This window comes from Lissotriton vulgaris, chromosome 5 (assembly GCF_964263255.1).
Source record: "Lissotriton vulgaris chromosome 5, aLisVul1.2, whole genome shotgun sequence".
NCBI lineage: Eukaryota > Metazoa > Chordata > Amphibia > Caudata > Salamandridae > Lissotriton > Lissotriton vulgaris.
This window is the reverse complement of record NC_141693.1, coordinates 353,516,691-353,538,442: the sequence shown is the minus strand read 5'-3', so window position 1 is coordinate 353,538,442 and position 21,752 is coordinate 353,516,691. Positions and strand designations below refer to the sequence as shown.

Sequence of the window (21,752 nt, the reverse complement as noted above, 5' to 3'; positions counted from 1 at the left end):
ATATTTAATGCTTACCTGTACCAAGCTTGCTTGGTTCTAAAAATAAAAAACTATCTTTTTATACAAAACAATTGACCTACAGTTCATGAACTGAGTGTGTACATCAAATGCTTAACACTGTCCTCTGATACTGCCTTACTGCTAGAGAGTAAGGTTCTCTCTAACTTCAACCTCTGCCTACCTCTGGGGACACTTGGACTCTATAAACCCTATACCTTATTTTGGAGTAGCATATATAGACTTAAAACAAAGAATCCCTTTGTGTTTTTTTTTATTTGAGCATACAACATCAGTCCACTAACAATCATAGACCACGCGCACCACATTCAAAAAAAACCCAGGGAGCTGAAGAATACAATGTCAAAGTAGGTTACCAAAGCATTTATTAAAAAGTCCTTTTGCTATCTTAAATTTATTCACAAAATTTAAAAACATGCGTAATAGTCAAATAAGTTTACACATTATTTTTCAAACAAAGCAGAATACATAAATCAATACACAAAATGTGACAATATATAAATAATACAGATAAAATAAATAATTGCACAAAATTATAAACACAAACGGGGAGGGTATGATCTTTTGTCAACACACTTTTGGAGATCAATTTTCAGTGTGCCCTATTGTTTTTCAATGCGAATAAATTTCGGCATAGGTCTACTTAGGAGACCAGCTTCGTGTTGATTACTCTTATGAACCAAAACAACCAATAATTTAGACAAACAAAGCGACGCGTTTCGGTGGCATGTGATACATTCCACCTTCCTCAGGCTAACAACAGATAATTTGTAAATCTCCCCACGAATAATCGGTAAAATTTGTGAGTTGTCGGAGGAAAACAATCTCTCCAGAATCGCTGCTCTAATGTCCACTGGTGGTACACAAGCAGATCAATGGGTGAAGTAGAGGGCAAGGGCAATCACCCTGTTGGTGTCGAAGGCCTGTTTAGTGCACTTCGTGATAACCTTGGACTTCACGTGGCGGTTCAAGTCGTATTTTAAAATAAAGGATATTTCAATGTGCCAGGACTCCGAGGTCTCCTGCCTTGCTACTTGATTTCTTCAGGAAAAAAGCATATATAGACCCAGTTTCTTACACGCACTATCACCGAAAAGAAGAGTTACCTTACCTCGTGACTAGGAAAGACTTCATAGAAGAAAAACAACTTGAAAACATCCGAACCCAACACTAGATGGGGGGAGTATGCCAAGCATGTTAATCTACAGCTCTACATGCCAAGAACAGATGCTTACTGGGTAAGTAACATTATCTGTATATATATTTACATACATATTTAGGTAGGCTTTAAGTCTGTTTCACTTGCTACAACGGTATACTACTTTTTTGCTGACCATCCGCTAAGGGTACTTAAGTTACCCGCAACACTGCTTGATATTCTGATTCAAGCATGTGAATCCATGAAAGATTAACTGCGGTTAAATAAGTACAGGTAAATAAATGGTTTTAGGCTTGGAGTTTTAGGGGGTAGAACCAAGGTTCAGGTTGGCACTCAAGGGGCGACACTAGGGTGGGGGTGCAGAGAGCAGGGTGCCAATGTAAGCCAATGGGGCTAAGGGGCACCTCAGTTGGGGGCTGCTCATGGGCAGGCCACATGGTCTTGGAAGTCAAGCTCCTGGGTTTAAGGTCAGGGCAAAGAGGGTCCCAGGTTAGCACCAAGTCCCCATCTACAGCGGCGTAGAGGTGGCCGGATGCAGGGTGGTCAGGAGGTGTTGAGAACCCAGTGCTTTCCTATGGAGGATATCGGTCATGAAAAGACTGCAGGCTGGAGCCAGAAGACTGGACGAAGGAAACCAAGGACTGGAAGATGAAGCTGAAGAGTTGCTGGAGACTAGGACACTGTCGGTCGGGCAACTCGGGACATCCCTGTGTGCCTTGCCCACCAACACTGCCTATGGCATGGGTAAGTTATCCTTCTAGCAGGCCTCACAACCTTACGGCAGGGTGCACCATCACTCAGGTGAGGGCATAGCTGCAGTAGCAATATGCTTTTACAGTGTCTTAGCCATTCACAGACATTGTAAGTGCCCATAAACAAATAAAAAAAAACGACTCTGGCCCCTCTGGCAATGGCAGCGTTGTGATTGGGAGGTGCAGCGGAGAGCGCCCCAGCCGTGCGCCTAATGGGAGGTCCTTTTCTCCATGTAAGCTGCATGCAGCCTACATAGAGAAAAGGGAGAGTGCGCATGACTGCTTTTTCCAGCCCCAGGCCGACCAAAGTAGTGAGGGCCCAAAGCATCGGGCTAGCCACTCCCCCCTGCCCTCGAGCCGGACCGCCCACCCGCCCACAACCAGGCACTTCTGCTTTCTCACAGTGTGAGAAGCAGACACATAAAATCGTAGTTTTATCATTTTATGTTTCTGCTTCTCCACTGCGAGAAAGCAGTGAGGTGACGCCCCGATGGAGGAGCCGCCACTGCTTCTACCCCGAAAAACTCTGTTACCAAAACAGTTTACGTACCTACAAACCTAACACTTCATTTTTCTCCATAGGATTGTATAGTGGGCTTTTTCCTGAAAAATGTTTTTTGTGTTGAACCAGTTTTGCACTGCAACAAAGTAACTTAGTGTTTTTAGAGGAGTTAACCTACTTGCTAATATACTACAAAGCCCGATGACCAAACTGTGTGATTAGTTTGTTTTATGCAAAAGTAGTATCTAACTTAAAAGTAATTATTAAGTAATTACAAGTATTCTGAAGAGTTAAGAACTCATTTTCTTGACTGCAAAGTAATTTGTGTGCTCCTTCAAAACCAGACCACACTGTAATTTGAAACGTATTATTGTAAGTAAAGTATCAGTTCCCTTCTACTAAGTAGATCTCCGTTCTAGTAATAAACATAACAAAGTAACAACTTTTTATACAAACAGTTGGTTTGGATTTAGCCTTTGTGTGGGTGACATCATTTTTTGCCTGAGTGTGTTTAACAAATTCTTAACACTACCTTCTGATAAGCCTAACTGCTCAACTCTCCCTCCACCTCGCTCACGCCTCCCAGCTGCCCCTCCCACCCACGAGAGCCACAGGTCGTCCTCAAACACACGGAGAGCTGTGACCATCTTGCCTCCAACGCGAGTGGTCGCTCACCTCGCTCCCTCCTTCACGCATCACTGGTGGTATCGTAGCGCCTATCCCTGCCTCTGCATTCCCGCTAGCGCGCACCTTCGCCATATCATTTCCACAGCGCGTTGATTGTTTGCATAACCTGCTGGGCATTACTGTAATTGTATATTGTTTTCGCGGTGCATCTAATTGTTGTGGCTGGGCATAACTCGAGACTGAATCATAATTTGCATAGCGCTTTGTCTCCGCGCTTGAACCCGCTCCCACTGTGACAGTTCCTGTTACTTTAGCGCCCCATTGCTCCTTGTTTGTTGTTGTTGCTGCGGCCATTTTACTAGCTGACCAGAGCCCTCCCTCCACCTCGCTCACGCCTCCCAGCTGCCCCTCCCACCCACGAGAGCCACAGGTCGTCCTCAAATACACGGAGAGCTGTGACCATCTTGCCTCCAACGCGAGTGGTCGCTCACCTCGCTCCCTCCTTCACGCATCACTGGTGGTATCGTAGCGCCTATCCCTGCCTCTGCATTCCTGCTAGCGCGCACCTTCGCCATATCATTTCCACAGCGCGTTGATTGTTTGCATAACCTGCTGGGCATTACTGTAATTGTATATTGTTTTCGCTGTGCATCTAATTGTGGCATGTAATTGTTGTGGCTGGGCATAACTCGAGACTGAATCATAATTTGCATAGCGCTTTGTCTCCGCGCTTGAACCCGCTCCCACTGTGACAGGTCCTGTTACTTTAGCGCCCCATTGCTCCTTGTTTGTTGTTGTTGCTGCGGCCATTTTACTAGCTGACCAGAGCCCTCCCTCCACCTCGCTCACGCCTCCCAGCTGCCCCTCCCACCCACGAGAGCCACAGGTCGTCCTCAAACACACGGAGAGCTGTGACCATCTTGCCTCCAACGCGAGTGGTCGCTCACCTCGCTCCCTCCTTCACGCATCACTGGTGGTATCGTAGCGCCTATCCCTGCCTCTGCATTCCCGCTAAGCGCGCACCTTCCCCATATCATTTCCACAGCGCGTTGATTGTTTGCATAACCTGCTGGGCATTACTGTAATTGTATATTGTTTTCGCTGTGCATCCAATTGTTGTGGCTGGGCATAACTCGAGACTGAATCATAATTTGCATAGCGCTTTGTCTCTGCGCTTGAACCCGCTCCCACTGTGACAGTTCCTGTTAATTTAGCGCCCCATTGCTCCTTGTTTGTTGTTGTTGCTGCGGCCATTTTACTAGCTGACCAGAGCCCTCCACCTCGCTCACGCCTCCCAGCTGCCCCTCCCACCCACGAGAGCCACAGGTCGTCCTCAAACACACGGAGAGCTGTGACCATCTTGCCTCCAACGCGAGTGGTCGCTCACCTCGCTCCCTCCTTCACGCATCACTGGTGGTATCGTAGCGCCTATCCCTGCCTCTGCATTCCCGCTAGCGCGCACCTTCGCCATATCATTTCCACAGCGCGTTGATTGTTTGCATAACCTGCTGGGCATTACTGTAATTGTATATTGTTTTCGCTGTGCATCTAATTGTGGCATGTAATTGTTGTGGCTGGGCATAACTCGAGACTGAATCATAATTTGCATAGCGCTTTGTCTCCGCGCTTGAACCCGCTCCCACTGTGACAGTTCCTGTTACTTTAGCGCCCCATTGCTCCTTGTTTGTTGTTGTTGCTGCGGCCATTTTACTAGCTGACCAGAGCCCTCCCTCCACCTCGCTCACGCCTCCCAGCTGCCCCTCCCACGCTCCGCCCCCTCCACGTCCATTTATGACCATTGACCCAACGCGCAGCGGTCACGCCCCAGTTGCGCCAAAGGTAAGCCCGTCTACGCCTGGACCGCGCCCAGCGCCAGACCCCCTGGTCCCCGCATCTCCCACCCCACCCGCACTACATACGACATTTCCACCCTCTTAGCCCTAAACCCCGGCCGTCTCTCCAACTGCGTCCTGGACACACCCATGGACCCTTCTCCTGCAAATCCTGCAAGTTCGACGGCGCCAAGAACAACTCCTCATCCACGAACACTAAACAGTTATCTGACTCCAACCACCTAAAATGCATCCTGCTCAACACCCGCTCAGACACGCCATCGAACTTTGGAATCTACTAGACACCATCTCTCCCGACGTCGCCTTCCTAACAGAAACATGGATGAACGCCTCATCAGCCCCTGACATCACCATTGCCATCCCGGAAGGATACAAGATCATCCGTAAGGACCGCACCGACCAAATAGGAGGAGGCATCGCTACCGTCCTATCGTCCATAAGAACTCCATCCGCATCTCAACCAGCTCAGTCGTCAACCTCGCTAGCGCCGAACACCTTCACTTCCAGATCCACACCGACCCCAAGACCACATTCCGAGGCACCCTCCTCTACAGGCCTCCAGGACCCCGTGCACAATTCAGCGACGTTATCACTGACTTTATCACCCCACACGCCCTCCCCTCCGAGGAATACATTCTACTGGGAGACCTTAACTTTCACCTGGAAAAAAACAATGACAGCAATGCCACCTCCCTTCGGGACAATCTCGCCAACCTCGGACTCAAACAACTTGTGTCTACGCCCACCCACATCGCAGGTCACACACTCGACCCTATCTTCACCTCCAGCAAACCTGTCTCCTTCACTCACACCACCACTCTCCATTGGACGGACCACAGCTGCGTACACTTTTTCTACAATAAAACCACCACTCACAACCATCCTCAACCTACTCTGCGAAGAAACTGGAACAAAATCACCATCGACCAGATCTCCTCATCTCTTCTTCAAAACCCCCCTGCCCACTCCTCAAACCCCGACCAAGCAGCCATTAACCTCACCCAATGGCTATCCAACAGCGCCGACATCCTAGCACCGCTGAAAAAACGTCAAATCAAACTAGGCAGCAAAAACGCCTCCTGGTTCAACGATGATCTTAAGAAATCGAAGAAACTCTGTCGCTCCCTCAAGAAGGCCTGGAAAACAAGACCCAAACACCAGCACCAGGGACGCCTTCAAAAACGCCACCCGCATACACCACCAACTAATCCGGTCTGCCAAGAAAACCGCTTTCAAAGACCGACTAGACAACAACGCCCACAACAGCAAACAATTATTCAACATCGTCAAAGAATTCACCAACCCCTCAGCCAACTCCAATGATATCACCCCCTCTCAAGCCCTCTGCGACTCCCTAGCCTCGTTCTTCCACGACAAAATCGCAGACATCCACAACAGCTTCCACAACCAACCCGGAGACCATCCTACCCAACCGTCTGCCGTACCTTCACCCCCCTTGAACATCCTTAATGACTGGAACCCAATCTCCACTGAGGACACCATCCGCCTGATGAACTCCATCCACTCAGGATCCCCCACAGACCCATGCCCTCACCACATCTTCAACAAAGCAGACGGCATCATAGCACCACACCTCCGAGATGTCATCAATTGCTCCCTCAACTCCGCCACCTTCCCGGAAAGCTGGAAACACGCCGAACTCAGCGCCCTTCTGAAAAAACCCACAGCGGACCCCACCGAACTCAAAAACTACCGCCCCATCTCGCTCCTTCCATTCCCGGCCAAAGTCATCGAGAAAGCTGTCAACAACCAGCTCGCCGCCTTCCTCGAAAGCAACAAATCCCTCGACTCCTCACAGTCCGGCTTCCGAGCCAAACACAGCACGGAGACCGCCCTCATCGCAGCAACAGACGACATTTGAACTCTACTGGACAATGGAGACACAGCCGCCCTCATCCTCCTCGACCTCTCCGCAGCCTTCGACACAGTCTGCCATAGCACCCTTCTACAGCGCCTCAGAAACATCGGAATCCAAGGAAAAGCACTGGAATGGATCACCTCGTTCCTCACCGGAAGAACCCAGAGAGTCCGCCTCCCACCATTCAAGTCTGAGACCACTGAAGTCATCTGCGGCGTACCCCAAGGTTCCTCACTTAATCCCACCCTCTTCAACGTATACATGAGTCCCCTCGCGACCATCGCACGCCAACACAACCTCAACATCATCTCCTACGCGGATGACACCCAACTGATCCGATCACTCACCAAAGACCCCAACACCGCCAAAACCAACCTACATGAAGGAATGAAAGAAGTAGCCGAGTGGATGAAGCACAGCCATCTGAAACTGAACTCAGACAAAACTGAAGTCCTCATCTTAGGTACCTCCCCCTCCGCTTGGGATGACTCTTGGTGGCCAGAGGCCCTTGGAAAAGCACCCATCCCGACGGACCACGCACGGAACCTGGGCGTCATCCTGGACTCCTCACTCTCTATGAACAGACAAGTCAACGCCGTTTCATCTTCATGCTTCAACATTCTCCGCATGCTCAAAAAAACATTTCGCTGGATCCCCACCGAAACCAGAAAAACAGTCACCCATGCACTGGTTACAAGTCGCCTGGACTACGGAAACACCCTATACGCCGGTATCACCGCTAAACTCCAGAAAAAACTCCAACGCATCCAGAACGCATCTGCCAGACTCATACTAGACATCCCGCGTAAAGACCACATCTCTAGCCACCTGAAAAACCTCCACTGGCTCCCCGTCAATAAGAGGATTACTTTCCGCCTCCTAACCCACGCTCACAAAGCACTCTACGAACTTGGACCCGAATGCCTCAACACAAGACTTTCCTTCTACACCCCCTCTCGCCAGCTACGATCTTCCAACCAAGCCCTTGCTACCGTTCCTCGCATCAATAAAACCACCATGGGAGGTATATCCTTCTCCTACCTCGCAGCTAAAACCTGGAACTCACTCCCCACTCACCTTCGTCTCACTCAGAACCACCTAGCATTCAGAAAGCAACTTAAAACTTGGATATTTGACAAGTAACTCCCCTCCCTTCTTAAGCGCCTTGAGACCCTCCGGGTATGTAGCGCGCTATACAAATCTACTGACTTGACTTGACTCAACTACACTACCACAAAGGGAGTAAGATATTATCTACTTTAACCTTTGCTATACCTCTGGGGATCCACTTCACTCTGTGCATAATATACTGTATTTTGGTATAGTATATACAGAGACAGTTTCCTACACTCGCCCGTTCAGGAAGAAATTAAAATGACTCGTTCTCTCTCACTTTATTTCTTTGAGTGCCATTTTAGTTTTTTGTTGTGCAGTTGTTTTTCAGTGTGTATATGTTTACACTAATGAGGGCTCTTTCCATTCCAACAGGAATTTTTCAGTTAATATAGGTTTAACCGTAAAACAGGACAGCCTATTTACGTGCAAGTAACTTTTCTTTCAAAGCATACCTAAATATGTTCTTGCTGTTACAAACTATTAAGCAGTACTAAATATAATTCTAATCCAAAGTGAACTGTTTTCTTTTGTGTACTTTAGGTAAAAGGAAAGGGCGCTTCTGGGAGCTTTGTTGTTGTTCCAAAAGCTGGCAAAGCAGCCCCAAAATCCAAAGGCCGAAAGGTAAAATATATCCAATAATTTAGAACATGATTGTATGACATTCTTTCACTCTGTAAATATTATGTTGTTCATGGTAATTTTAGGGAAGGTCTTTGTGTATGTGTTTGTTAAATAGCAATCTGGGTGACGTGTTTGAAAGGAATATTCATAAGATTGGCTTGGAAAAGATTACAGACATTCCCTGTCTGTGTGGAGAGTAACGGTGGTATAGCAGTGAATTAGTAGTCTATGGGCAGAGATCTTTTTACTTCTATTCTTGCAGTGAGAACACCTACTAGCCCGCATATAGCATGTTTTATTAGAGATGTGCTATAATTAAAAGAAAAAAATATATATATTTTTTTCACATACCCAAGGGAAATCAATTGTCTGTCCTATTCGTTTTCTCTTACTGGTCTTTAAGGCCGCATTGGTTATTTAGTTCGAAAATATGAAAACAATATAAAAAGCGGTGTTTGGCACATTGGGCACAAATTAAAATGTCCCAAAACACCCAGGGTGATGTCACAAGCTCAGGTACTGTAGTTAGAAATTGTGCTTTCTAATTTGACTTAATTTGAATTCCTGTGTGGGGTGTGCCCAAATCTGAATCCAGAGTGATTTACGATTGAGTAGAGCTGTCATGAGTGTCTCACCGGACTATAGGTCCGCTCATTACGATGATGTGCAGCACAGTAGACACAGCTTCCTGAACGCAAACAATCCCTCTCAGAGTTTCAAAGTATCTAGATCATGTTTAATGGGAACATCTCTGGTATATAGCAAGTGTTTAAGGTCCCCCTCTATGCACGTAGAACAGTTTATATGCATGGTAAGGACAACTCCTTAGCACTCATCGATCTCCTTGTAAGACTGTCACTTTTCACTGGCTGTGTTGTAGAATCTGCAACCCTATTAAGAACTACAGCAAAATTGTAAAAGTTGCAAGCGTTTATTCTAAGAGTCCCATCATTCTCTGTATTGCATTTCTGTGTCTGAGACGTTGAAGTCCATTAAACAATAAGTATGTGTTGCAGCCCACTCGGTGTCTTGTCAGATTTATGGCTTCAGGTTGGGGACGGTGAGTGTTTTTACAAAGTGACTAGGTTTTTACCAGGCACATCTGATAATTGACCTGCTGACCTTGGCAGTATCTAGATAACCAAGAATACATTAGTAAAGTTAGCGCTAAACAGAGGTACAGCATGCAGATTTGCAGTCACAGCTGTTAGGAGTATGGAATTCCTATCGCCTGACACCCAGGACATTTTGTTTGGGGTCAAGGACCTCAAGTTTACATGTTTATTGTATCCTTTAGAAACGTAGGCCCAATCCCTTGCAGCACACCAGTTGCCAGTTCACAGTACCACTGGTTCTGTGATGGGGCATTATCTGCAGTTAAGTTAAGATTTGTATCCTTATGTTCCTGCTTATCAAGCTTGTATTCATGGTTCAATAATTGAACTCCTTTATTAACCTAACTGATCGAGACTTCTAGATGCAGATTCTTTGCCTTTGAATTTACCTTGCTCGATCTGGAAACTTTTGCTGAGCAATACCCCTTGTGCGCCCTATCAGGTGGCTTGATTTGGCTTCGTGTGCCGTTGTCGGCGTTAGTTATCACGTCGCAGCCACCTATATAGGTGCCACCCAGATGCCAGTTTTTCTTTCCGTGCTAGTTAACCGCCGATCCGGTAGGAACTACTATTCTGTCACTTTTTGATAGGCTGTTTCTCCATTTTTTTTGTGAACTTTGGAATGTTTTCCCACTTTGTGTGCCAGGATGTCTTCGAGGCAGATAGGGTTCAAGCCATGCATGCCTGCCACTGTATGATGTTGGTTGCTGACCCCCACTTTGTCTACCTCTGGTGTCTGGAGTGCGACCACGATTCGTAGTCATGCTCAGACTGTCGGGCTATGGCTCCGAAGTTCTTGTGGGAGCGGGCTATGAAGCTCCTTGCTGCCCAGCAGTCGACACCATTCAGCGAGACTCCGCCGAGGTCTCGGTCCCCGTTGAACAAGAGGAGGTCATAGGACTGCTCTCAGAGCCCGAAGTCCTCTTGGACCCAATCGAAGTCTTCAGGAAACTTGGGGAAGAGGCACAAGAAGTTGAAGAAGTTGTCCAAGTAGTCTTTATCTTCGCCTCTGCTGTCGTCCGTCAACGAAAGAGATAAGGAGCATTGGTGCTCTAGGCACAGTTTATTTATTTATTTCATTTCTAAAGTGCTCTTTTACCTGACAGGCATCCTGGCGCTGGCAAACTCAAAGTACATGGCAAAAGACGTGCAACAGATCAACAAGGGAGGAGCTAACTCAGAACAGTACAGCAACTTAAGTTTTCGGAAACAGCAGTGTTTTTAATCCTCTTCTAAAAAGATCACTGACTTGTCTCAATTCCAGAGGAAACCCGTTCCACAACCTGGCCGCATCAGCCGTAAAGGTTCTGCCACCTGTTCTAACTTTCCAAACCTCGCAATCTTAACTAATCTAGCCGAGGCAGAGCGAAGGTTTCTGGCTGGAACATACCACTCAAATTTCCTCTGCAACGAGACCGGACCCAACCCATGCAGAGCTTTAAACACTAGACAGAGGGACTTAAACTGAATTCTCTGTCCCACTGGGAGCCAATGCAGTTCTGCCAGGGCCCGGGAGGACGAAGACCTTCTAGGCCAGCCCAAAGCAAGTTAGGCTGCGGTCGACTGAATTGTAAGAAGTCTGTCCAAAAGAGACTTAAGAGATTCAAGCAAAAGGGCATTACAATAGTCCAGTCTGCTCAATACTGTACTCTGTACAACTAATCATTCTTAATATCTGGGTAGTAAAGGAATAATTTTACATAAGGATCTGATAATCGCAAGGCAGCTACCCACCTTTCTGGTGACCTGAGCCTCCATGGTCAACTTGTTAGTAAACATGATGCCCAGGTTGCGACCCTTATCCACTGGTCTCACTGCAGTTGACATATCGCTAGGCCAGAAGTTACTGGGCAGCACCGAGAGAACCCTATCCGCAGAGCAGAAGAGCACCTTCGTCTTGCCGGCATTAAATTGTAATGAGTAGCCCTTCAGCCACTGAGCCGTATCACGCAAAAAGCAGTGGAACTCCTCAAGAGAGGTAGACTGCTCTCCCTCCAATGAGAAAATGAGCTGCGTGTCGTCAGCGTAATTTGTGATGTTAATCCTGTGCTCTTTAACAACTGCAATCAGAGGTTTCATATATATATATATATATATATATTAAAAAGAATCGGACTGATTGCAGAGCCCTGTGGCACCCCATATGTGATGTTAGTCAAATCAGACCGGTAAGGAGGAAGAGAAACTGCCTGCGTTCGACCCGTGAGGAAAGCTTGAAACCACTGAAGAGCACAGCCCTTCACCCCCGCCTTCTCCAGCCTGCTCAACAGAGTCCCATGGTTGACCGTGTCGAACTCGTCCGAAGTTCGTCCATCTCGGTCACCAGGGCGGACTCTGTACCATGAGCAGGGCGAAAACCGAACTAAGCCTCCTCCAGCAATTTATGCTGCTCCAGGTAATTGGAGAGCGTCCTACTGACCACTTTCTCCGTAATTTTGGCCGGAAAGGGCAGGAGAGAGATCGGCCTATAATTCTTGGGACATTTCGGGTCCAGAGAGGCCTTTTTAAGCAGGGGGTCACCAAAGCTTGTTTCCACTGCAATGGCACTACACCGCTGTTGAGGGACTGATTACAAATTAACCGCAGAGTAGGGAACAGTTCTGTCTCAAAAGTCTTCCAAATTTTATGAGGTACGGGGTCTAAGGGAGAGCCTTATGAAATGCCCAGTGCCACTTAACAAAATTCTTCTGAGGTCAAAGGCGCAAACTCGGTTAAATAGTTATCATTCTTAATATCTCGGTAGAAGATAGGAACATCCTTAACCTTCTTCTCCATATCACCAGTACCCACGATGTCAGTGGTTCCAAGCACCGCATGCTCATTCCCCTCTCCCAACTCATCAATAATAGTTTTGATTTTAAGATGGAAAAACTTAGCTAGATTGTTACACAGTTCCTGGGAGAGGGGTATCTGCTTTTTTGTGCACTCGGGGTTAGTGAGACTGTTCAGAATATAAAAGATACTTTGAGAAGTGTTGGGGGCATTAAGGATCACATTAGAGAAATATTCTGCCTTGACCGTGTTTATCTCCTTTTTATAACACATGATCTTGGATCTCCATATTTGTTTATCCAAATCTGAGTAACCCCTTCTCCACCTCTTCTCTGCACATTTACAATCCAATTTCACGGTTTTTAAGTGGTCATTGAACCATGGAGCCGAAGGTCTGCCTCTGGTTCTATGATTTTTGAATGGTACCAATGCGTCTAAATCTGCTGTAATCTTCGCGCAGAGGGAAGTATAATTTTCAGCTACCGGCTTAGTCACTGAAAACCAATCATCTACTGAAAACAGAGGGGCTAAACCTTGCTTGCGTAAGAGCCCCTTCCAGTCTCTACCAACATAGTTTTTCCTAACACCAGTTACTCAGTGATTCTTCTTAGCCAAATCCACTGCAAATTTAATCAAAAAATGGTCTGACCAGACCAAAGGCAAGATTTCCGTAATATTAAGATGATACTCTTCAGAGAAAATCAAAACGAGTATATGGCCTCCCTTGTGGGTTGCTCCTTCCACCTGCTGAAAAAGGCCAAGACCCTCACACGAATGAAGGACAATAAGATACCCTGAAGCAAGGGAACGATTCAGCCAAAAATTAAAATCTCCCAATATAACCAATCTATGATGTACGGCTGTACAAAAGGGGGTGGTGATGGACGGAGCATCTGAACCAATCAAACACTCACACCCAGTCAACAGATCTGGGTTTAATCCATCACCGTTTTTTAGCCCACTCTGCCAACACAACCTCAACATCATCTCCTACGCGGATGACACCCAACTGATCCTATCACTCACCAAAGACCCCAACACCGCCAAAACCAACCTACATGAAGGAATGAAAGAAGTAGCCAGTTCAGACACGGCCATATGCAAATCAATCTGACCCTGTGCCTCATGGGAACAGTCCAGCCTGAACTGCCAAGCCATGTCTTCCCTTGACCGGAAACAAGCATCCTGGGACCGGTTTCTGGCTAATCAGCCGTCATCAGCCAGGCTAGCTTAAATCCAGTGTCAAAGTGAGCAAGGGACTCACAACTGAGCATACCCTGTCAACTTATGGCCAACAAAGCGGTACAAAAGGGGGTGGTGATGGACTGATTATCTGAACCAATCAAACACTCACACCCAGTCAACAGATCTGGGTTTAATCCATCACCGTTCTTTAGCCCACTCTGCCACCCCAGTTCAGACATGGCCATATGCAAATCAATTTGAAAGAGACACATTAGCGATAGATTCCATACCTTAGAATATCCCTAGGCGTCAGACTGGATTCGGAAACTTTTTCGTAGCAATACCCCTGCGCGTCGGTAGGCGTCGTCCACGGCTCCGCGTCAGTCGTCTGCGTCGTTAGTGCTGGAATGACGTCGCTGGAGTACTTAGACGCCGCCCTCGTGCGCTGACGTCCGTTCTTCTTTTTTACGCGCCAGCTAGCGCAGATCCGGAGAAGCTCTACCCCTTAGTCACTTTTTGACTAAACTTTTTTGATCTTTTGATCTGGTTTTCCTCGAGTCGTTTGACTCCTACGGTGCCAGTAGGTATGCCCGGGTTCAAACCCTGCTCCAAGTGCAGCCGAATGAGGTCGGTTACCGACCCCCATCGCCGGTGCCTTCAGTGTCTAGGCCTCGACATCGACGACCAAACCTGCTCCGACTGCCGGGCCCTGACATCTAATGCTAGGCGGGAGCAGTCCCGCAAGCGACTTGAGATCCGGCAGTCGGCCCGCGCCATTCAAGGTCCCGGTCCCACAGGAGGTCGAGAGACCGGTCGCGGGGTCGGAGCCCTTGTAGCTCCGAGAGTCGGCATCGGTCTTCGGGATCAAGATCCTCAGGTAAGAGGCATGAGAGGTCTGAAAGGCGCCATCGCTCTTCCGACCCACCCCGACGCTCGCGCGACGCAGCCGGGGGTTCGGTGACACCAACCACACGCCGCAGCCTGCCCCACACCTTCCGGTCCCTGGGCGCGATGCGACGCCTGAGGAGGTCGAGCGGTACCTCATGGCCATGAGGTCTCTCCCTCCTCCGACGGGCTCCGTGGTTCCTTCGGGCCCAGCGGTCCGACGCCGCAGGTTGCTCCGGCCCCGCCGCCGCCGGCGACTTCGGTCCCGGCGCCGCAGGCCCCCACTGGATCCGCTTCCGGGTTGTCGCCGGTCGACCTCACCACCTCACCAACACCGGCCCCTAGAGTGTCACCCCCGGAGCCGCCTACGGGCGACGCCGTCCCCGATCCTGCCCTCTATTCGGTTTCGGTGCCGGAGGGGCGCCGCTGGGCGCCGCCCTCGACGTCGTATAGAGACTTTAATTTCCACGAACCGGCCCCATCCTTTGAACCTGAATTTCAGGTGATGGGTGACGAGGGAGATTGGGTGGGGTCTGTGTACCCTCTGGCACTGGAATGCCAGTCTCAGCAGGACTGGACATGTGAGCTTGGGGATGCCAGTGGACTGGACACTTCACCAAACACTGGTTTTGTCTCCCCTCCAACCGTGGCTTCGGAGGAGGGGGCTGCCTATAGTGTAGTGTTGACGCGGGCGGCCAAGGCCTTGGGCCTGGAGCTCCCCGTCGCGGCAGTGAGGACTAACCTCCTCACTGAGGTCCTTAAACTGCAGGCTAGCTCGGCTGAGCCTCTGCTGCCGTTTAATGAGGCCTTGTGTGACGTTCTTCTGGGCACTTGGTCCAAGCCCGCTACAGGTCAGCCTGTAGATAGGAACGTGGCCAGACGCTACCGCCCGGCTCCGGGCGACCCTTGCTTCTTGTCCACCCACCCCACCCCCGAGAGCCTGGTTATCCAGGCCTCTACTTCCCAGACCGCATTCCCCACAGCTCTGCCCGATCGGGAATCCAAGAGGTACGAACAATTCGTAAGAAGGTGTTCTCGTCCCTGAGTTTGGAACTGCGGTTAGTCAATACCGCGTGCCTCTTGGGCCGCTACACCCACACTCTGTGGGTCACCGTCGCGGACTTGCTGTCACAATGTCCGGAGGAGGCCCGGACTAAACTCGCCCAAGCCCTTGCAGAGGGTCGAGATGCGGCACGCTATTCCTTCCGGTGTGGGCTGGATATCACGGACTCACTGGGCAGAGCGATGGCAACGACAGTAGCAGTTCGACGCCACACCTGGTTGAGGACCGCCAACTTTTCGGCTGATGTCCAGGCCACCCTCTGGACATGCCGTCTGATGGCCGTCGCCTCTTTGGCGACAAGGCAGACCATGCGCTTGAGCGTTTTAAGGACTCCAGGGCTACAGCCAAGTCCTTGGGCCTCTTGGCCCCACACCAGCAAACGGGTGCCTTTCGCTACTTTCGTGGCCAAGGAAGGGGCGCTCCCACACGTGCTGCCAGCCACGCACCGCAGACTAATACACAGCTCGGTGGCTGTAGGAAGGTACATCCTGACTATGGTTGCCCCCAACTTTTTGCCCTGTGTTTTAGCTGGTTTTGGACATAGTCGACCTGGGACCCTGCCAATCAGGACCCCAGGCCTACTGCTCTCTCTTTAAAATGGATTCCATGTACCCTAGGTACATTTCCAATTGGTACTGGGCCACCTTATCAGACCCTGTAACTCAGGGCATAGGTGTACCCAGGGCTGCCAGGGGCTGCAGCATGTATTATGCCACCCCTGGCTGGCCTCCTAAATTTGACACAACTGGCTGCATGACAGCTGGGGCAAAGTCGTGTAATCACCCTTTGCTGTAGGTGTAGTATACCTATACCTAACCCTAAAATGGACACACAGATTCCTATCAGTCACTCCTATGGCAGGCCTTAACAATCCTGAAGGCAGAGTGCTTGGAATCGTGTGAGATGGTGCTCTGGCATGAGCTGAGCCTGTCTGCAGCTTGCGGAACCAAGTCCTAATAGCTGTTCCATGATATCGCATACCATATACTCTTAAGTGCATTATAATCCTCGCGGTTAAATGCTATCTTTGGTATTGCTTTATCAAAACATGTCGAGTAAGGTGTCATACGAATTGGAATACTAACCCCTCGCCAATTCTGGCGACGGGGTTAGCATTCCATCCTTCTAGAGGGACACGACATGTATGTAACTGTGAACCCCGGTTAAAGTTAACTGAAGCCTCAGCTCCACAAAATGGATGCTGCCACCACAGACACGAGTCTGACCTCCTGCTGCTGGGAGTCCTTCCAGCGAGGGAGGCCTGGACAAAGGGTTTCCTGTCCGGGGCGGTGCTAGCACCGTCCCAGACATGGTTTTGTGTATCCTGGGTAGGCAGGGCTTTTCAGGAAGGTGACTGCTGAGTGGCACCCCGGTGATCACTACGCATAGGCCAGTCAGAACCAGTTCCAGGGGCACACCAGCCCCTGGCCTGGGGAAGTCCGGCAGGGGAGAGGGGTGTAACCACCCCCCTCCTGGTCCCACCCATAGGCAGGACCTAGTCACCGGGTCAGCCCCCTTTTTTAGTATAAAGATAGGAGCGGGCCCCCTGTTCAAATTAGATCATCTTTGGAATCAAGATACCACTTTCTTCGAAAGGACTTCACGATTTCTTCTTCAAGATTCTCCCTTGTGGCTAAGGAGTAGTCACCCTGCATCAAGCGGGCACCATCCTAAAGAACACTGCGGTCTGCTGCAAGTCCTTCATCACGAATCCGACGACCCAGCTCGACGAGACCCGGCTTCCCTGGCACCTCTGACCTCTACTCACCTCTACAGCCAAGCTGAGAACCGTGAGTGCGACGAGACCTCGAGGGACCGACGATCGCCAAGACTGCACGACATCTTTACTGCAAGCCCACCGTGTCCTCCACTGGTGAGTGCTTTGGGGTCCGAGAAGCCCCGACCCTACGCAGCTCCAGCACCCAAGGTCAGCCTCCCTGCATCTCCACGATCTGCGTGGGGCCCTTCTGCTGTTTGCTGTGCACCGCGTTGTTTGGCTACTAGCCGGCTGGCTTGTGGCCTTCTGAACGACGCCCGACGACATCACTGCTGCTGGTCTGGTTGCTCCAGACTGGCCCTTGCTTCCTTCTTGAAGAGAGGCACCCCGGACCCTCCTGGTCCACTCCAGACGCCATTTTGAGTCCACCGCGTGGGCTTGAATTTGCCAAGGCTTTGTTGCCCAATCCTGGGTCCAGCGACGCCGACAGCTTCTATCTTCGTGGGACAGCTCGATCCTCCATCCTGGTCGCCGACAACGCCTCCTGGACCGTGAGATCTTCGAGCTCAAGCGTCACCCACTCTACTTGTCGAGGTGGCTACCATCCGGTGCCCTCCTGGTGCCCACTGACTACTGGCTAGTAGTCTCGAACTTGGTCCCCTCTGCTTTCAGGTGTCATCTATCTTCGAGATCCAGGCTTGGATCCAACTGAACTTTCTTCACTGGTCACCGGCCAGCATCTTTTCTTCCGGCTCCTGGTCCGTCTACGAGGATTCCCGACGTCTTTTCAGACCTATGCAGCTGCAGCCCCTGGGCTAGGTAACTTCGGCATTTCGGTGCCCCAGCATAGCCTCACTATCCAAGGGTCAGAATCTACTTTCGTTTTCTCCCTACCAGGTCGGGTTCGCCCGAGAACACTAACTTTCTACTTCCTAGCTACCATAGACTTTTGTCCGCATCTCGCGTGAGAGTGCACACACTGCACCCGAGTCCCCTAGGCCTCCTAGAAGTAATCTAACGATTCCCTAGTCAAGTCCTAGCGATTCCAAAAGCTATTAGTACTGTACTTACCTGCTAGGAATTTCACATTCCACTTTCAGAGTATATGGTTTTCCGTGCCCCTCGGGCATTTGTATAAACTGTGCTAACTTAAGTATTTTTGTAAGAGTTTTGGTTTGTGCTTAGTACCCTGTCCTCATAAAGAGTACAGGGCTGTTGTGATCTTTAATAAATAACTGTTTATATTCATAACACTTGTGTGGTGTCCTTTCACTTGGTGTTCAAGGGGTATATGTGTGGTAAACAGCTGGCTTAACACGCCCTCTCGAGTCTTTAGCCTTAGACTGCTCGTATCCATGCTACTAGGATAGCTGGTCTATAAGGTTGACTTACAACCAATCATCAATAAGGGTTGCTGGACTGATACATAGTGTTCACTAGAATAGTGAGCACTGCATATCAGGCCACCTTCTCACAGTGGCGGCCGTGGAAACCGCCGTAGCGGCAGTCGGGGACAACAGCAAGGCCGGTCCACACCTTCCCCTGCAGCATCCGCTTCAAAACCCTCCTAGTCCGTTCTTTCAGGCCCATGTGACGCCAGTGGGGGGCAGGGTTCGCCATCATCACCACCACCATCATCATCACTTCCACTTCCACAATCCAGCAGCTAATTAACCTGTCACTAAGCACGGGAGAGGTTCCGAGGAGTTGGAAAAGGGCACTAATGAGACTGTTGAGAAAGAATACCACCGTTCCTTGGACGGAACTTACCAACTTAAAACCTATTTCTCTCCTTCCCTTTATGGGTAAAGTGATAGAGAAATGTGTTAATAGGCATTTGTCTAGATACATCGAGGAGACAAATGGACTGTATCCATCCCAGTCGGGTTTCAGGCCGAGACATAGCACCGAGACCACCTTGCTGTCAGTCGCAGACAATCTACCCATGTTCCAGGAATAAAGGTCATTCTGTTATCCTGGTTCTGTTGGATCTGTCTGCGGCGTTTGACACCGTGTCATATGACATCATGACCACCAGGCTTGTTAACATCGGCCTGGAAGGTGGGGCTTTAGCGTGGTTGAGGAGTTTCCTGACAGATCGCACCCAAATAGTCACCTTGGGTGCCTATCAGTCAGAGGAGTTGGGGATCTCTAAGGGGGTGCCACAGGGCTCTTGTTTGAGCCCCACCCTTTTTAATATCTATTTGAATACTTCACGGATGAGGTCAGGAACTCCTTCTCCCAGAGGATGAAGGCAGTGGCCCACTGGATGGCATCTAACTTCCTGCAATGCAGTGTTGCAAAAACGGAGGTGATGCTGTTCGGTGAGGCCAAACTCCTGTGGTCCCCCGACTGGTGGCCCGCAAGATCTTGGCCCAGTCCTAGAGCCCAAGCAGGTGGTTAAAAATCTCAGTGCGCATCTGGACCAGGAGCTGTCCCTGAAGCAACATGGCAACCAAGTGGTGGGGTCCTGCTTCCATGTCATCGGAATGCTGAGGAAAGTTTTTCCCTTGCTCCCTGACTCAACCAGGAGGACGTTAGTGCAGGCCTTAGTGTTGAGTCGCTTGGACTATTGCAATGGGTTGCTTCTATCAGCAAATGAGGGAGTAACTGCAAGATTGCAGGTAGTCCAGAATACCGCGGCCCGTCTTGTTCTAAATCAGCCCCCTCGCACCCCCTCCAAACCCCTCTTGAACACCCTGCATTGGCTTCCCATTAAGCAAAGGGTGAAGTACCAGACGTGTTGCATTATATACAAGTGTCTCCAGAAGAAAGGCCCTGTGTATTTGTCTAACAGATTTTTTTCCCCTATAAACCTTTGAGATCCTTGAGATATAGTGAACAAGCTCTGCTGCAGGTTTCGAGAGCAAAAAAGGCTAGACAGGGTGGTTGAGCCCTCTCAATTGCTGGCCCAACGCTGTGGAACAGCCTCCCACTTTCCTTGAGACTTTGCAAGGAGTATCTCCCGTTCAGAAAACAGTTTAAAACCTTTTTATTCCAAAACTAGTGTAAATTTTATATACCTACTGTTATGTGCTGGAAGGTTGCTAAAGGCGCGGAGATACTCCTTTGGGAGGTGATCCTAGCACGTTATAAACCCGCAAATAAAATAAATAAAATAAACTGGTGCACTATCACGTCGGACATGTGGGTGTGCTGCAAATCGTCCGAAAGGGCTACTCCCTCCCCTTCAAGACGACCCCTCCAGCCATGCCACCACAATACCACCGCGTGTCGGGGCATCACTTGCAACTTCTGCAAGAGGAAGTTACGGCCCTCTTGGCCATGGGAACCATCAAGCGCGTTCCTGGGCCAGAAAAGGGTGTGGTTGTTACTCCCACTACTTCCTGGTACCCAAGAAGGGCTATGGGGGCCTGTGCCCTATCTTGGACCTACGGAACGTCAACGGCTTCCTCCGGAAGAAGTTTAAAAAGCTGACACTGGCTCAGGTGTTAGCTGCCCTGGACCCAGGAGACTGGATGGTAGTGTTGGACTTGCAGGACGCTTATTTCCACATACCCGTCCTGCCGGCCCACCGGCGCTACCTGCGGTTCACGGTAGGCCACGAGCACTTTCAGTTTACTGTGCTCCCCTTCGGCCTTCCCAGCGCTCCACGGGTGTTCACGAAAGTGATGGCGGTGGTCGCAGCTCATCTGCGCAGGTTAGGGGTTTCAGTCTTCCCCTACCCCGACGACTGGTTGTTGAAGGCGGGCTCGCCCCAGACCGTCGTCAGCCACCTCCAGACAACGGCGGACCACCTGCACCAGCTGGGGTTTTCCATCAATGTGCCGAAGTCACACCTGTGCCCCTCTCAGAAGCTCCTCTTCATCGGAGCGGTCCTCGACTCGGCGCAGTTTCGGGTTTATCCTCCTGAACAGCGGGTTTGGGATATTCAGGCTCTGATTCCAATCTTTCAGCCTTTATCCCGGGTCTCGGTCAGGTTGACGCTGCGGCTTCTGGGGCTGATGGCCTCCTGCATCCTTCTGGTGCATCACGCCAGGTGGCGGATGCGGGCTCTGCAGTGGGACCTGAAGTTTCACTGGGCCCAGTATCGGGGCAACCTGCCCGACCATGTCATGATCTCGGAGGGCACTGCGAGACAGCTGCAGTGGTGGCTCACGGACCGCGATTGGGTCAGCGGCAGATCCCTCTCCCTTCCCCAACTACTTGACGGACGCGTCCCTCCAGGGCTGGGGAGGCCACATGGGAGAGACGGAGATCAGAGGCCTCTGGTCTCCGGCGGAGTCCCGGCTCCATAACAACCTTCTGGAGCTGCGGGCGATTCGTCTAGCACTGAAGGCATTCCTCCCCTCTGTGAGAAGGTGGCCTGATATGCAGTGGTCACTATTCTAGTGAACACTATGTATCAGTCCAGCAACCCTTATTGATGAATGGTTGTAAGTCAACCTTATAGACCAGCTATCCTAGTAGCATGGATACGAGCAGTCTAAGGCTAAAGACTCGAGAGGGCGTGTTAAGCCAGCTGTT

The 21,752-nt window shown here is 50.0% G+C and overlaps 1 protein-coding gene across 1 annotated transcript in view; it reads left to right on the top strand.

Annotated features, from left to right (window-relative positions):
* Nucleotides 1-21,752, top strand: part of HP1BP3 (heterochromatin protein 1 binding protein 3) — a 711,194-nt gene that overhangs the window by 291,791 nt on the left and 397,651 nt on the right. Inside the window, exon 6 of the mRNA XM_086921633.1 lies at nt 8,447-8,527. Within this exon, the coding sequence (XP_086777759.1) occupies nt 8,447-8,527 (81 nt within the window). The remainder of the gene's footprint in view (nt 1-8,446; nt 8,528-21,752) is intronic.